Consider the following 16,166-nt stretch of genomic DNA (forward strand, 5'->3'; position numbering starts at 1 on the left):
TCTAAAACTTGCTTTCACCCAAGCTCCTAAACTACAGCCTCCGGACAACAGTAAACAATGTATCGTAGTCACTGATGCTTCAGAAAGAGCTATAGGGGCCGCATTATTACAAAGACAGGACAACAACAGATTACAACATTCAATCTTTTATCTGTCCCATGTGCTATCTGATTCTGAGCACAATTATTTGGTTTTGGAACGAGAACTTCTAGCTCTAAAAACAGCCTGTCAGGAGTGGAGACAATTCCTTATGGGTTCTAGGGAACCATTTGAAGTGAGAACAGACCATCAAAATTTACAGTGTCTACAAAACTTTCAATGTCGGAACAGTCGCCAAGCCTGTTGGGCTTTCTTTTTTAGCCAATTCGATTTTTATATCACCTATATTCCTGGTTCTCAAAATATTCTGGCAGACCCCCTGTCACGACGCTACCCTGAAGGAAGCAATTCCCCTTCACAACACCTCATTGAACTAGACAGAATTATTGGTCTAGTACAGTCTTTCCTTGATAAAATACGATCTGAGTACTCAACCCTCTCAGAACTGGAAATGAAAGATCCACGTCCAAAATTACACAAGGTTAAAGGGTATTACTACCATAAAGATGCATTGTTCCTACCTACTAAGATAGTACAAAGAAAAGCACTACAAATGTGTCGTGACTTCCCTGTGGCTGGTCATCGTGGTATAAAAGCCACACAGGAATTACTCCTTTGTTCCTTCTGGTGGCCTTTCCTTAATCAAGTTACTGAGAGTTACGTGGTGTCTTGTCCCATATGTGCTCAAGCCAAAAGTACCCCTTACTAAGCCTGCAGGACTACTTCTATCTTTTCCTGTTCCACCAGCCCCTTGGCATATCGATTCAACTGATTTCATGTGTTCATTACCACCCTCAGCAGGAAATCAAGTTATAATGGTGGCTGTGGATTCATTTACTAAAATGGCTCACTTTATGGCCTTAAAGAAACTACCCACATCCAAAGACTTAAGTAAAATCTTTATACAAGAGATTTTTTGTCTCCATGGTCTCCCTCAGGTTATTGTTTCCGATCATGGCCCTCAATACATATCATGTTTTTGGAAGCATTTCAGTGAAACCTTAAATATCGAGGTAGCCTTATCTTCTGGATTTCATCCTCAGACTAACGGGGAAACTGAACACCTGAATCAAGGACTCGAACAATATCTACGCTGTTTTTGCAATAACACTCAGAGTAACTGGTTCACGTATCTACCCATTGCGGAGTTTTCATATAATAATAAAGTACATAGTGCCTCAAATGCCACTCCTTTTTTCTGCTCATATGATATTCCCCCCAAGTCCTTTCCTGCTATTCCTAAAGACTCTTCTATACTTCCTGCAATCACCTCCTTTTTTCAGAAATCACATAACATTCAATGCCTTATAAGTTCTAACCTTTTTCCACCAAACAACAAATGAAAAGAATGGCTGATAAGAGACAATGTGAAGCTCCATCTTCTCAAATCCAAGACAAAGTCTGGCTTCCTTCCAGATTTTTACCCCTCGGTCTGTCACAAAATAAGTTCAAACCCTGCTATTATGGGCCCTTTTCAATTCTTCAAAAGATAAATCCAGTGTCCTTCCCTCTTCGTTTGCCATGAACATGGAAAATACATCCAGTATTTCACGTCTCTCAAATGAAGCCCTATAAGCCTGACCCTTTTCATAAACAATTCACCTGTCCTCCCCCTTTGTTAGTGAATGACAAACCCGAATATGAAATCCAAGAAATATGTGATTCTCATATATTCCGAAACCATCTCCAATATCTCATTCATTGGAAGGGTTATCCTCTCAGTGAGTGTTCTTGGGAAGATGCCTCTTCTGTTCAGGCCCCTCTTAGGATTAGTCGGTTTTTCCGTCTGTATCCGAACAAACCTGGGGCTCCGGGGGAGGACCTACTGTCGCGCCGCTGCCCGCCGCGGTCCCGGCGGAACATTCAGCTCAGGCGCGGCTGGAGCCACGGTTCATTTGCTCGGCCGCAGGGCGTGCCGCGCCCCTTCTTACTGCTATTCTCTTGCACGAGGCCCTAGATTTGGTATAGGTCCTCCGCGAGTTCAGGGTGCGGTGCGCCCTCAACATTAGGAGTGGGCACCCCCCCAACCCCTCACTTGCCTGATGATGCCTGTTCTTTTCTTCTTTTTTCTTCTTTCTCCTTTTCTTCTTTCTTTTCTTTGTACACATAGGAGCCATGTTCTTCTTTATCCCGGCATGCCTTTCTTCTACCCTTTTCCCTGCATGCATTAGGATCCTATTCCAAAATGTCGACTTCCTCTATATTCTCCTATGGTCCTTTCCTTTCCCCATCCAACATGGCGCATTTTTTTCTTCCTGTCCGTCACTTCCTGTTTTAGGGTATATAAGGATTGAGATTCTTGCTCTCCTTGCGCTGCAACACTTCCTTTGCTGGTAATCACACTCCGGTTGTTTTCCTTCAGCCTTTTTCTTCGCCTGTTCCAGTTTTTTCCAGTATTTGTTTTCTTTTATTGGAATCCTTACTTTTTTTGTGCTTATTCTTTGTTCCAGGAAGTTCCAGACTAGAGGTTTTTCCCTTTGGGATTTTTTCCTCTGGGACTCCTTCTGGAGGGCACGGACTGCCTTTTGACATACCATGGTCAGCAGCACCGTGGCTACAAGAAAGGGCCGCCCTTACCTTGGTCAAGGCAGAACCTACAAGGATCAAGACCACTCTGCAGTTCCAGTTGGCCTGAGTCATAAGCGACGAATAATCTGTGACAGGAACAGCCCAGGTTGAGGTACTGAGTCTATGCCCATGACTTGTAGCTGGATCTAAATGAAGGCTACAACCACTTTTTATGTTTGGTAATCTCCAGCTAAGCCTCCCACTTCCGGATTGCATTTGGGTGCAAGAGGACACATTTGCTGCTCATTTCCTGATCCCAGATACCAGAGGCCCACCTCATGAGGGGCGATGACTATCATTAGTTTTCTGTGGTTATGGCATGGTTTGAAACCTGGCGTTTTGGGTGAGAATGTAGTTCCATAGTACACTGGAATTCATGTTTTTGAAGAAGTTGTTGGAAAATTTATGAAATTGGGAGCAAAGCTCTGGATCCACATCAGAAAGCACAGAAAGAAAGGAACTGATGTCATTGTGCAGAAGTAGCCCGTACATGCAGTTGTGATCCATCACTTCCAGGTTGAAACAGAGCCCCAAATCGCCACCAAGCAGCATATGGGAGCACTGCTGATGTAAAGTTTTCCAGATCCAGTCTGGCGCCTGGGCAATATTCTAAGGTTAGCAATCTGCAGTTTGTACTACCCATCAGATATGTATTTCTGCCGTTATTAAATGTATTAAAATAGGCTGGAAAGCAATAATTTATCCGCAGCATCGAACTACAAATTACTATTGCATGTGGAGTACGCATGATAGAATTGATAATAAAATATCTACAAACATCTGCAATATCTTTCCAGAATTTGCCCTCATATCAAATCCTCAGAAGCTAAAACATTGCTTCTTGAATGGAATCATAGCGAACATTCTAAAAAAAGAAAAACAATTGTGAGAGCTGAGATTTTCTTGGTAAAATGTTGAGTCTTTACGTAATTATACTTACAGATTAATGTGTTAATTAATTAATTAGATAATAATATTGTGTTTACGAAATTGTGATTAACTGAATGGCCACAATCTTATTTAAAGCCTATATTTTGTCCATGCTAACTTAAGCTGATGAAATAATCATGTCTTTACAAGACAGTGTGTTTCTTAACTAAAACAAATGGTAGAAATAAGTGTGTATTTAGTGGCCTCTGCTGGACTGAGGTAGAAGCAGATGTACAATGCAAGCTGTATAAAATGTTTCTAGTGTGTTCTGTAGTTTGACTGCCTTCATTCTTTGAAGATATGTTTCTAACTTTCATGGCTTTCCTCGAGGTTAAAGAAATGGTGAAGTAACCTATTTTATAATTGTTCTTCTTGTGACTTCATATTTTGAAGGAGTAGAAACAAAGGATCCACAGATGAGCGGATTAAGAGGAAATACAGGATACTAATGTATTAGTTTAGATTTTGGCAATGGAATAACAGCAAATAGAAGAGCTTGGTGTAAACTAATTGTATAATTTTGATATCTGTTAATGTTCTGATTGGTCATAACTTTCTCCCCTCATACTTTTGCCAATCATTTTAATTTAACAAGTTTAATTTAATGTTCAGTCACTATTGTATGTGGGTCATTCCTCTTTGGGATTTTCGTGTATCCTGGGTCCTAGAGATTCTATTGCTTTATGATCTGTCACTTTGACATTTCATGTTTTCTAGATAGTCTATTGACATTTCTGGTATTTTATTAGTTTATGTCTGTTCAATACTGAACCTATGCTAGATGGTTTAGTGTATCTTATAGTCCAAAATTCTAAACCATTACCCTTACCCATATTCCTGTTCCTGTCCTGATGTTGGTGCCTGATGTTACTGTCCACTGACGAAGTAGACGTTGCTGTTTACTGTAGTAATTTGGTAATTAGTTGTGAATTGTTATTTGTCTTTTGTTTTTCAGGTTCCAGTTGCAATTTCTTATTTACTGCTGCTTATTTCTAATAGCGCCATAGCTAGATGTTTTCTAAATCAGTGTTGCTAAAACATTTGCATGAAGCCCAACATGTTAATGCTAATTAGTGGTTAGAGAGGCGTACTGACAAGCTCATGAATTGTCCTTGATATTTTCTTGTCTTATCATTATTCAGATGTATTCAATTTCTCTTGCTCATATTCTATTGCTATGGTTTTGTGTTTATAATCATTGAGATAATTTGTCTTTTTTCGTTGATTAAACTTAGATATATTCGCCGTCCAAATCAGCCTTTATTATTTCTCTATATGTATCATTTCTGTTTGAGAATTATTTTCGTCACTTTAGCATTGTTAATATAGGGAAACAAATCATTAACTTCTTAATAAAATGGTGTGGTTATGGAGGATGAATTGATTATCATATGTTATATGTGATGTTTATGACCTGTTCTGAATGATATTTTCTCAAAACAGATTCGGTTCATCAACCTAGTGTGTGAAATCCACTATTCAGTCCTAGGTGACTAAAAATATAACTAGGGTTTCTCTACGTTAACACAATGAATTACCATGTGACTAAGCATCTACTATAATAAAACAGCATATGCACGAAGACTTCCTTTATAATAAGTTTAATGTGCAGTGCTTCAATTGTCGGGGTTGTAAATGAATAATGATGCTTGTCATGTATTTTATTTTTTTAACTTACAAATCTCAGACTTTGGTACTTTCCAGCGTCCATCATCATAGAGGAGACAAAAACGACAAGCTGTTCGGCATACATCCCAAACCTCTTGCTTTCGTGCAACCTTTGCCAGATCTGCCCACAACCTTACTCTGCCAGGAAAAAAAATATATATATTCTGTAGCTGTGCACTGAAGTTGTAACAAACTAAAGTAAGAAACGTGTTACATATATCGTTAACCTGGATTATATCAAGAAAAATAAACCAGATGTTAAATCCATCCACTCACAGACCCAACAATGTACACTGTGACGCCAGTTCCGCATGTTCGTGTTTTCACTGATTATTAAGCAGTATCAGCGAAGCTTATTGTCATTTACCATTGGGGTCCAAAGCAGGTACTACTACACTTTAAATGAATAACCAGGTATACCACAAACGTAGCTAGTTTGAGTAGACAAGGTCCACTATAGCATCTGAAGGAAAATATGGAACTGAAACGCCTTCTAACAAAAGTGATCAATGACACAGGAATTTAATGCCCAGTTTGCAAAATTCTATGAAGAAAGCTAGTTGGAATTATACTTGAAATGAACCAAAGCCTGCTCTACAGAGAAACAAATAAAGTAGTAATTAAAGGAGAAAGCAGCTGAAATCATCATGGAGTACACTTATTGAGGAATATCACTTGAAGGAAATTCCATGTTAATAGGATTTCTCACAGAGGGCAACAAAATTCAAATAGACTGGTCCGAATTTATAAAAATTTGAAGAACAAATGTCCCCTTAAAATAGTACTATAAAACAAAGAGTCAGTGGGAACAACAAGAGTATTTATAATCTATGAGCTCTCAAGAAGATCAAGTTACTTACTTACACCTTTGGTAATGCTCTTTCTGGTAGATACTCCAACCACAGATTCTCACATTAGATTACTCTCCAGGCGCCAGACTGGATCCAAAATTGTTTTCTCCTGCAATGTTCCTATGAACCACTAGGTGACGAATTGCTGCTTCGCGTTGGCTCTGTACTGCCCGGGAATGGAAGGGGCAGAGCCCCATATAAGCACCACCCCTGTCCGCCAATGTTAGTTTCTTATTTTTCCCTTTCCAAGCCTTCAGGAGCAGAGTGAACAATTCTTAAAATCATCGTGCCGATTCCTAATTTGGGACATTTTTAGATGTTAAAAAGGGGCCACACCACAGAACAGGGACATGGGAGCACAGTGAAGAATCTGCTTTTGGAAACAGTATCCAGTAGAACCAGCGTTACTAAAGGTAAGTAGCTTGTCCTTCTAATGGGTATGTCTAGCTGCAGATTCCTCACCTTTGATAGATACAAAAGCAGTACCTCTCCAGGTGGAGAGTCTCTGAAGGGGACTCACACCAAAATGCCTTGCAGGATGGAGTGAGCAAAATATGCTTCCCGCTGCAGAGACCTAGCCACCTCAATAGGGTTCTCTTTTTCACACCCTTCCCTTTCTTCGCCCTGTAGAACACAAGATGATCATGCACATTGTGTTTTTCTGTGCAATAAATATAAAAGCTTAAATCACTTTTGGGGTCTAGCAGATGTAGCTTCCCTTTTCGAGGTTTAGTGGGGAGAAGGCAAAAAATTGTGGTTATAGAGTGATGGGTTGCCCAACATGGAAGGGGGCCATGACTTTAGGCAAAAAGCACACCTGAGTCCTCCGCAACAATTTGTCTGAAAAAAGAGTGGTGTAGGGCAGTTGCACCAACAGTTCCAGAAGTTCACTAAAATGAAGAGCTGAAGCATTAGCAATGAGGAAGATAGATTTCAAGGTCAGAAGATGCAGGGAGCAGCTATGCATCAGCTCAAAGTGAGTGCACAATCAAATTAAGGCCCCCACTGTATCATCACAAACGGCTTGGGAGGAAACAAGTATTAAACTTTTTATAAACCTCCAAACAACAAGTGAGTTAAACAAGGATGGTTGGTTCGTCAAAAGTAGAAAGGCCGAGAAGAATGACAACCTTTAATAGGGCCCCTCGCAGGACTGCTAGGCTAAACACAAACCAGAGAGAAGAAAATCTGACAGCTTGGCTTGTAAAGGACATGCTTTGCAATATCACACCAGGAAACAACCGTGTCTCAAAGACCAGCTTAAATGGATTTCAAGGAACAGCATCTACAGACAGGATGACATCCACCATTTCAGATGACAGGTCAAACTTCAAACATGTATGTGTAGATTGCTCAGGTTCTGGTGAATGCCGCTGCCCTGCTGCTGCAACAGAAGATCCTCCCAAAGTGGTAGCCTAATTGGTGGACAGCTGCTCATGGCCAGACATTCTGGATACCACACCTTCCTAACAGTCTGCTGCCACTAGGAGGTCTTGGGCCTGTTCGTTCTTGTTTTTTTTCCAGAATTTAGGGCAAGAGAGACAAGAGTGGGATGGCATACAGGACTCCCGGGTTGTACTCCAGCCAGAATTAATCTTCTAGTGAGTGTTCTTGCAGAAAATCCAACTCACTAAACTCTTGACACTGTGGGTTCTTGGTGGCAGCTAAAAGATCTAGCTAGAGTTCCTCATACTGCCGAAGGATGCCCTGCACCACCTCAGGATGTAGACAGCATTCATAATCTGCCAGATGCTGCCTGCAAAGGTCTTCCGACCAGTCTTTCAGAAATTGTACCAAGACATTTGCCATCAAGAAAATACCCTGACTCTCCAACCATCTCCAGAGGTGCAGAATCACCTGGCACAGGACATAGGATCCCTCTACACCCTGCTTGTTACAGTACCATTTTGTGGTGGTATTGTCTGTGAGAACCTGCACCAGCCTCATTTTGATGGACAGCAAGAAGGCGTTCAGAACCAGTCGTATGGCCCTGAAGTTTTATGGACTGCTATGGGGCCAGGTTTCCATCAGTCCTCTGCAGTTCAGGGAAGCATTTATTGCCACAGCCATCTACTGGTGAGGGAGGGAAAAGACCCAGCTGCTGGACAAACTGTGATCTAATAGCCACAAATGCAGATAATGAGCCATCTCCTCCAACATCTAGATGACATCCATCAGATTTCCTTAATGTTGAGCCTCTTGGAATGTCTGGTTCCATTGTACAGCCCACATGAGCTACCTGGTGTAATCTACAAGGAGAGTGCAGGAGGCTAGGAGGTCAAGAAGCCTCAGAGCTATTCTCACCAAAATCTGGGACCGAGGTTAAAACATCAGGATTATAGTCCAAATATCTTGCAGTGGTTGTGGTGAAAGGAACACCATGACCTGCACTGTATCAAAAATAACTGCAATGAATGGGAGCCTCTTTGTTGAGGCTCACAATCAGCAAACTGAAGTTTCACCTGATTTCTTCAATGTCAGGAGGTTTTCCGTCATCTGCGGGTGGTCTACGACAGAGTGTTGTGAGCCTGCCTTAAATAGCCAATTGTCAAATTAGGAGGAAACTGGCATCCCTAACTTCTGAAGAGGAGAGTGACCACCATAATCACTTTTGTGAACACCCAAGGGATGCTGCTGAGGTCAAAGGGGAGCACAACAAACTGAAAATGCTTGAACTGCAGGAAACATCTGTGGGACTGCAGGACAGGCATATAAAGGTAGGCATCCTGCAGGTCCATGAATACCATGCAGTCTTCAAAGTCAAGAGCATACAGGTTCTGGGCCAGCAAGAGTATTTTCAATGTGTTATTCTGTAAAAAAATGAGTTGAGCAGTCAAAGATCCATAGTAGGCCAGAGATCCCTGTCCCTGGGCACAAAAAAACAATAGTGACTGTAACAAGCCTCTCCTCTTTCTGAGTACCAAATTCTCTCAGTAGCAACTTTGGAGATTAACAATCACACCAACTGTAACACAATAGATAAGTGCTCTAACCTCTAAAAGTCACTCTCAAGTGGGGGAAACATTGGGTGGAATAAAAAGAATGGGTAGAGCATAGCCATGCGGAACAATCTGAAGCACCTGTCTGCCACACGAGATAGACTGCCACTCTGGAAAGAAGCATTAATTCCTACCTCCAAAGGACCGGTGTGCACCACAAAGGACAAACTATAGCAACTTGGTGGCTGCTGCAGCAAGGGAAAGGAACTGAGAAGCCTGATGCCCGAAGACCTTCACATTGCCTGCTGGACCCAGCCTTCGAAGGACTGGGGTGACTGTTGTAGAGGGTGGGGGAACCCTCTTGCCTATATGACTGCCCCCCTAGAGAAGCCTCCAAACTTTCTGAACTGATGCAAGAACTGCTACTGTCAAAAGACTCAGGCAGCATGGTTGCTCTACATTCATTAAAATGTTACAAAGCAGAGTCACAAAAAGGTGTGAAACATCAAAGGGCTTGAATGCCTCCAGAAAATCCAGCGGAACGCATCCTTGAGAGTACAACACTGATGCCAACTGTCCTTCCCTTACAGTTGGTAGTATCTAGACCAGCATAAATCACTTTTGTGCCGGTGTCTTGCCCATCATAAATTGTCTGAGCCAGAGAAGCACTAAGGTCTTCCAGCACTGTCAGCAAAATCTTGCTGGTCATGTCCAAGAGGGCTTCTGTGTAGTGACCCAATAAACAAAGCATTTACCAATCACAATGCAAGACTGGCAGAAGAGAACATGCATTTGCCAACACATCCCTATCTGGAGAAGTAGTGGGGAATTAATTATGGTTGCCCCTACTGGTTGAAGCTTGAACCAAAAGGCTCTCTAAAGAAGGATTTTGGAAAGAAAGTCAATCACCAGGAGCTAGTCTTTGGCTCCTGATCACTTGCCTCTTCAACAGTGGGCAGAAACAAGACTTTGACCAAGTGTCTAGCAAGGTATTAGTAAGGGCCTCATTAGGAGGAGCAAGGGCTCAGACATGGATGGTCCAGGCTGCAGAATTTCGGTAGGCAAGTTCATTTGGACTGGAGGCAGCTGCAAATAGGGGACTACAGCTACCTGTCGAAATATCACTGCAAATGATGCACTCTCTTCCTTTGTTAGCCCAAATGAAGACTTAAACCCTGTATCAGGGGAGGTATCTAGCACTCTCTCATCTTATAGCTCCCATGTAAAAACCGTCATTTGGGTGGTGAGGGGGTGAAATCCATCCTCTTTCACCACCACACCATCATCATGATCATCATCATCCCCCATCTTGGGATGTAGCTTAGACTGGAGTCAAAAAGATAAATGCGCCTCAGTTGGAGCATCATCCCTGATAGAGACACTACTTCGGATTCAGGCTGTATGATGACCACTTGCGCTTTTGTAATTTTTAGCACAATTTTGGTCGAGTTCGGGATAAAGTCAGTTTGATGTCAGACATCAGAATCAGAACTGGATTCCCTTCCGCCGCTGGGTGTGTTAGTACTGGCATTGATGAGGACGGAACAGATGCAGATCTTGGTGCCAGAGTGAATGTCTGTACTGCAATGGCAGCCGCCGCAAATGTTAAGGTGGGGAGTGCAGGGGGACGACTGGGACGAGGGAAACCAATAACAATAAAATAAATTATCTATCTAATTTTTCCTGCTACCTCGCTTGTCACCCCTCTTCTTCTTGTGGGTCCCAGCATTCACTGGGACACCAACACAGGCTCCCCAGCAATCCTGGCGCTGCTTTCATGGTAAACCTAACATGAAAGCACTATCAAGATTGGTCTGAGTGGCTTGGACTGCCGCTCAGACACTGCCCTGGGTTCTGTGCAGTTTCTTCAGCCCAGCTGTGCAGCACAGTCTGGCTGGAGAAACCTAAATGTGCATGTGTGTTTGGCCGGCATGAGACGGCAGGCCAAACACACATGTGCACTTAGGTGCTCTCTCTCCTCCTCCTGCTCCTTCCCCCACTACTGTGACTCAGCCTTGCCCATCCCTGCAGTGCCGTCTGAGCCGGCAGATGAAAAATAAAAGATGAGTGTAACTATTGTTTTATTTTTCAACTCCTGGCTCTTGGCGACGCCCCTCTGCCATTGTGGAGGAGCCACCCTGATGTACTGGGGTTGGTATGTAACCCGGAAGAGGTACCATGGGGTCAGACATCAAGGAAGTATCAACTGGCAGGACCCTGGCTGGCCACTGTTTCATTGGGGTTTGAAGGCATAACACAGGGAGTGGGAAGTGCACCAAAAATCTGCAGCATAGTATCCTTGAATGCTTCAATCTGCTGTGGTGCCACCAATAGCTCAGGAAACTCTGGCTGCACCAGTCAGTTGGGGAATCGGCTCTGTGAGCGGGGACCTAGATGGAGACCAACTGACATCTTGACGCCCTATGTGGCATCTCTTTGAATACATAGCGATGGAAATAAGTCGAGTCCCTCCTCGCTTTTTTGTGTTTCCAATCAGACATATCAGAGAACTTCAACATCAAAGTTGACCACCTGCAGGAATGTCCTGGAGATCAAGATGAAGTGGGATAGAGAGACAGTCGTGAACTTCTTATGCTCAGTGATGTACAGCATTCCCAAATTGGATTTTGGCGCATGAGGGTGGACTTATTGCACAACTTTGAATCATGTCCCAGAGCCCAAACACCAGAGGCAAACCTCATGCAAGTGACAGACATCTGCTTTTGACAGTTATGGCATCATTTGAAAACTGTTGTTTAAGGAGGTGACAACATTTCCTAGAATAATGGAGTTGTTTGGAAGTCATCAGAAAGCCAATGAAGTTGGGAGCAGGGCTGGGAACTTGCATCAGCAGGCACAGAAAGAAAGAAACTGGGGTCAGAGCACAGGGCTGATGCTTATATGTTACTCTGCTTTATTACTTCTAGCGCGGGACTTGTCAACATGGAGCTGCACAGCTCCACCAAGTGGCATGCAGGAGTATTGCTGGATAAATGTTTCCTGGTAAGTCTGGCACCTGGGGAGCCTTCTGAGGTGAGAAATCTGCAGTTAGAAGTATCCATCATGAATGTAATTATTGCCAAACTGAATTAAAAAAATACATAATTGTAAATTGTAAAAAGTGTAGATTCCTGTTCACAGTCAACATATGCAAAAAGTTGACTCACCTTTCTTCTGCATTTTTCTCTCCTACACTTGTCAAATGCTCACTGGCCTTCTGCACACAATCAGCATGATGCTGTGCTTTCATAAACAGGAAACTGATTTGACCCTTGGCATTTTTACCTGTGGAAACTTTATGGGAAAGAAAAGTCTTTAACATGTATACAAGATGTTCATTTCAATCACTGCATGTGTGTCCTTTAGGAAGGTACACCAGAGAAAAATTGCTGCAAGTACAAATTACATGTTGAAACTGAATAATCAAGTTGTACACAATTAGTGGACAAATTGGGCGGGATCTAAGGGGCACGACATGTTCATACTTTTTTTTATTTAAAAAAACAAAACAAAAAAGTAGTTCTCCTAATTTTTGTAAAAAGATAACCGCCTTGGGACGGTTATTTAAGAGAGCTGAGCTGAAATGTTTCAGCTGAAGCCTAAGGCGGGGAGTCTCCTGTGCTGTGAAATCAAAGGTGAGGTAGACAGTTAGGCAAACCTTCTTGCCAGGGTGTGTGCAAAAAATGTGACTTTACTGTGAGAGTAACTGGTTAATCTACATATGTAAAGGGTGCTTGGAAGTCAGTATCGTCTTTAATTAGTGGAATCACTAGAAGCTGTCTGATGACACAGATTTATTCCTTTTGAGTAGTTTTACAAGGGAGTTGCCAGCTGAGCTACGAAATGTGTGCTTTTAAATGACAAAAAAAAATGCACTATGTACAGTCTGAGTCTTACTGAAATGTATATTTATATTTTAGAAGCACTTTTTTATCTTAAACGTTTTAGAGCATTTTGTAGCAGCCTATCTTATACTGTGTGTAATGTAAGTTTAAAATTATGAGTGACATAAAAAAAGTGCTTTCTGTCACAGACTGGGACCTCGTAGCATTAAACATACACAAGTCACTATTCTCCACTGCACCAACCAAGATCCACGTTTGTGGCTCTCTGGTTACAGACACAGACATCTGCAGTGTATTAACTAATGGAGGCTTCATGGTATTTCCCATTGATTAACTTAAGTTGCATTTATTTTTCATTTAAACTGTGCCTTATTCCATAAGTATTTACCGAAGGTTAAAGTCCGAAAAAGGAATAATATTTAGTTTTTTTAGGACACGACTTTTTGCACACAGCATCACAGTTCGCATACTTTTTTAATGCACTACAACCACTAAATCGAACTCACTAGAGAACATATCTGCCTGTCAATGCTCACAGTTAAACCTTAAGCACACCAAATGATCTACATTATTACCAATGTTCCGAAAAAAACATGGACTAGAACTGAGAAATTCACAAACAGATTTCACTTGCAGAAATCACATCTAGAAAACGATTTCAGTACAGTCAAAACACATCGGGATTTTTGTGGCTCGATAGTGGGTCTCCGTAAATTGTTCAAGAGTAATAAGGAGATCATCTGTTTTCTTCTGCGCCCATGTTCCCTGGGCTGCAATTTTACTTTTGTCTAGGGTGATCCTTAGTCAAATGTAGCACATTGTAAACAGTTTTTGTGATACACATTTTTGACATAATTACTATATAGGTAACACTTACGAAATTGCAATCAGCAGCATGGCACGAAAAAAGAAACTGAAATAAAAGGTCAAGCGTTGAGCATTGGGGTGAAATGACAGGACAACTATTTTCTTACAATTGTAGAAGCGAAATATAAAAACGTGCATTCTATGATCTGGATCAATATGCTTTATGTATAGTTATTTTACGAGGAATTTGAAGTCACAAGCCCTTCACAGAAAACAATGAAGGATAAGTGAGAAAGGGTTATATGGATTAGGCTCGGGAAAATATGGACTGGCATTGGATACCTACACGGATCACACCCCACTATAACACACAATTGTGCCACATTCCCAGATAAATTATACACCCAGTGATAAAATGGGAAAACACGGGCAGGGCGAGTGCGGCAGTCAAGTAGCTCATTAAAGGGTGGACAGGAAAACCGACATTCTCAAAAGCATTTAACACACCTTAGGTCTCGACACTGGCCAACATAATGGTATAGTAAAGCATCAATTCGCAGAGGAAGGGTTTGGTAAGCTTTTCGAAGAAAGAATGTTCAGGATATTGAATGGAAAATACATTGTTTTATATAACATTAGTCAGTGGTAAAAGTTTACAATTATTTAAATATAGCTTAAGTAAAGGTCTATGGGTGTTTTTTTTCCTGCTCATTCTATTCCTAGTTATTTTGAGTAGTGTAAGTCTCAAATGAGCAGGTAAGCAGAATAGGGCATTAGGCCCCAGCCTTCATTACAGTGGTTAAATAGTTCAGCTTAGCTAGTACTTATTAGCTGAAGTGCAGGGCATGAGTCTGCATTCTAGTGGCTGATGCCACTCTTTATTCCTCTAATGTACATAAAATATGTTCTATTATGCTAGGTAACTGTAGTGCAAAGTACTGTAGGGAAAGGTAAGGCATTATATCAGTAAATCAAAAGGATTCATTAACATGTTAAAATACAATGGGACATATCACAAAAGATAAAGATTAAAATAAAATGTTAATCCATTCCAATTAACAACGATGTACTGGATTGACTGCAACTGGTACAAACTAAACTAGCACAGCATCGAGGTATTCATGATTAGCAGTAGTGAAGTCATGTCATACCTGTTTTTGGCCCTTGGAATTGACCTACTGTCCATGAAAGTCTTCAGAAACCTGGGATGTGACCTGTCGAAGGACCCACAAAGCCTAATGGTCGCATCCTCTTATATATTTCAAATGAAACCATGACAAAGGATGCTTCCTTGCCTCACCCTCTCAGAACAGCTATCTGTGGTCACTGCTATGGTGGGAGTCAGGCTAGATTAGAAAATTAGTTACTTACCTGTAAATACAGTTCTCCTGTATTGGTATTTTTTATAGATTGTAGAAGTGGAAGTTCCTCGGTATCATCAAATAGCAGTATAGAGAAACTTTACATAGAAAACAATACTAAAGTGCATTCACTGTCACAGATTATCCAGCACAGGTGAAATAAATAACAAGAAGACATGAGGGGATCCTCAAGGAGGAGGATGGTGGGTTGCATGTGAATTTATGAAAGATACCAATACTGGAGAACTGTAGTTACAGGCATGTAACACATTTTCTTCTCCAGTATTGGATCTTGCATAGATTCACATGCTTGAATCAGTATAGCAAGTAATTTAGCAAAAATATTTACATATTGTGATCCTAATACAAGGTGGATGGTGGATTGCAAAATAAAATAATTATAATTACAATAATACAAATTTTATAATGTATTAATATAGACTTATAAAATGTAATTACATAATAGATATGGAGTAGAGTAGCATTGAAGACAACAGAGGCTCCCCTTAAATTGTATTGTTGACACCCTAAGCAGAATCCTTTTCACTTCAACCTGTAGGATTAATCAGTTGATTCTGCACTTGCACTTGCAAGGATAGCTTTGCATTCTTGGAGAATATTAATGTTCTGGAATTCCTGGAATTCAGGAGGCATGCAAATACATGGAGAGAGCCTGGATCCTGGTGTAGAACTTGGCCCTGCTTCTATGTCAGCAGGGTTTGCTTGGTCTGAAGACGAACCGGCTTGGACTCCAACAGCAGAAGGAGCTTTGTGAACCAGTATTGCCAGGCCATCTGGGAGCATTCAGGATCAAGAAACACCTCTCCACCTTCATCTTGCTGCGAACTCTCAGTATCATGGGGTGGGGGAAAAGCATTGCATATATCCCAGACCAACTTATCAAAAAGGTATTCCCCCATGATCCTGCAAGTGGGTGCCGACTGGAGTAGAAGCAGCGTTTGTGTTCTTGTTCAAAGAGGTCTAGCTCTGTTTTGCTCTAAAGATGAAACATTTTGTTCAGTTCTTCTTGATTCAGCTCCCATTCGTGGCAGCTCTTTTGGAATCTGATGAGCAAGTCCGCTAAAGTATTGCTTGCTT

General features: G+C 41.6%; 1 protein-coding gene across 2 annotated transcripts in view; it reads right to left on the reverse strand.

Moving 5' to 3' along the window:
- The window catches only part of CFAP46 (cilia and flagella associated protein 46), a 1,580,346-nt gene that overhangs the window by 1,157,465 nt on the left and 406,715 nt on the right, over positions 1 to 16,166 (reverse strand). For both annotated transcript variants that reach the window (XM_069239769.1, XM_069239768.1), the window contains exons 16-17: positions 12,223 to 12,349; positions 5,276 to 5,403 (exon numbers count right to left, since the gene is read on the reverse strand). In XM_069239769.1, coding sequence (XP_069095870.1) covers positions 5,276 to 5,403; positions 12,223 to 12,349 — 255 coding nt within the window. The remainder of the gene's footprint in view (positions 1 to 5,275; positions 5,404 to 12,222; positions 12,350 to 16,166) is intronic.

Source organism: Pleurodeles waltl, chromosome 6, assembly GCF_031143425.1.
Source record: "Pleurodeles waltl isolate 20211129_DDA chromosome 6, aPleWal1.hap1.20221129, whole genome shotgun sequence".
NCBI classification, from domain to species: domain Eukaryota; kingdom Metazoa; phylum Chordata; class Amphibia; order Caudata; family Salamandridae; genus Pleurodeles; species Pleurodeles waltl.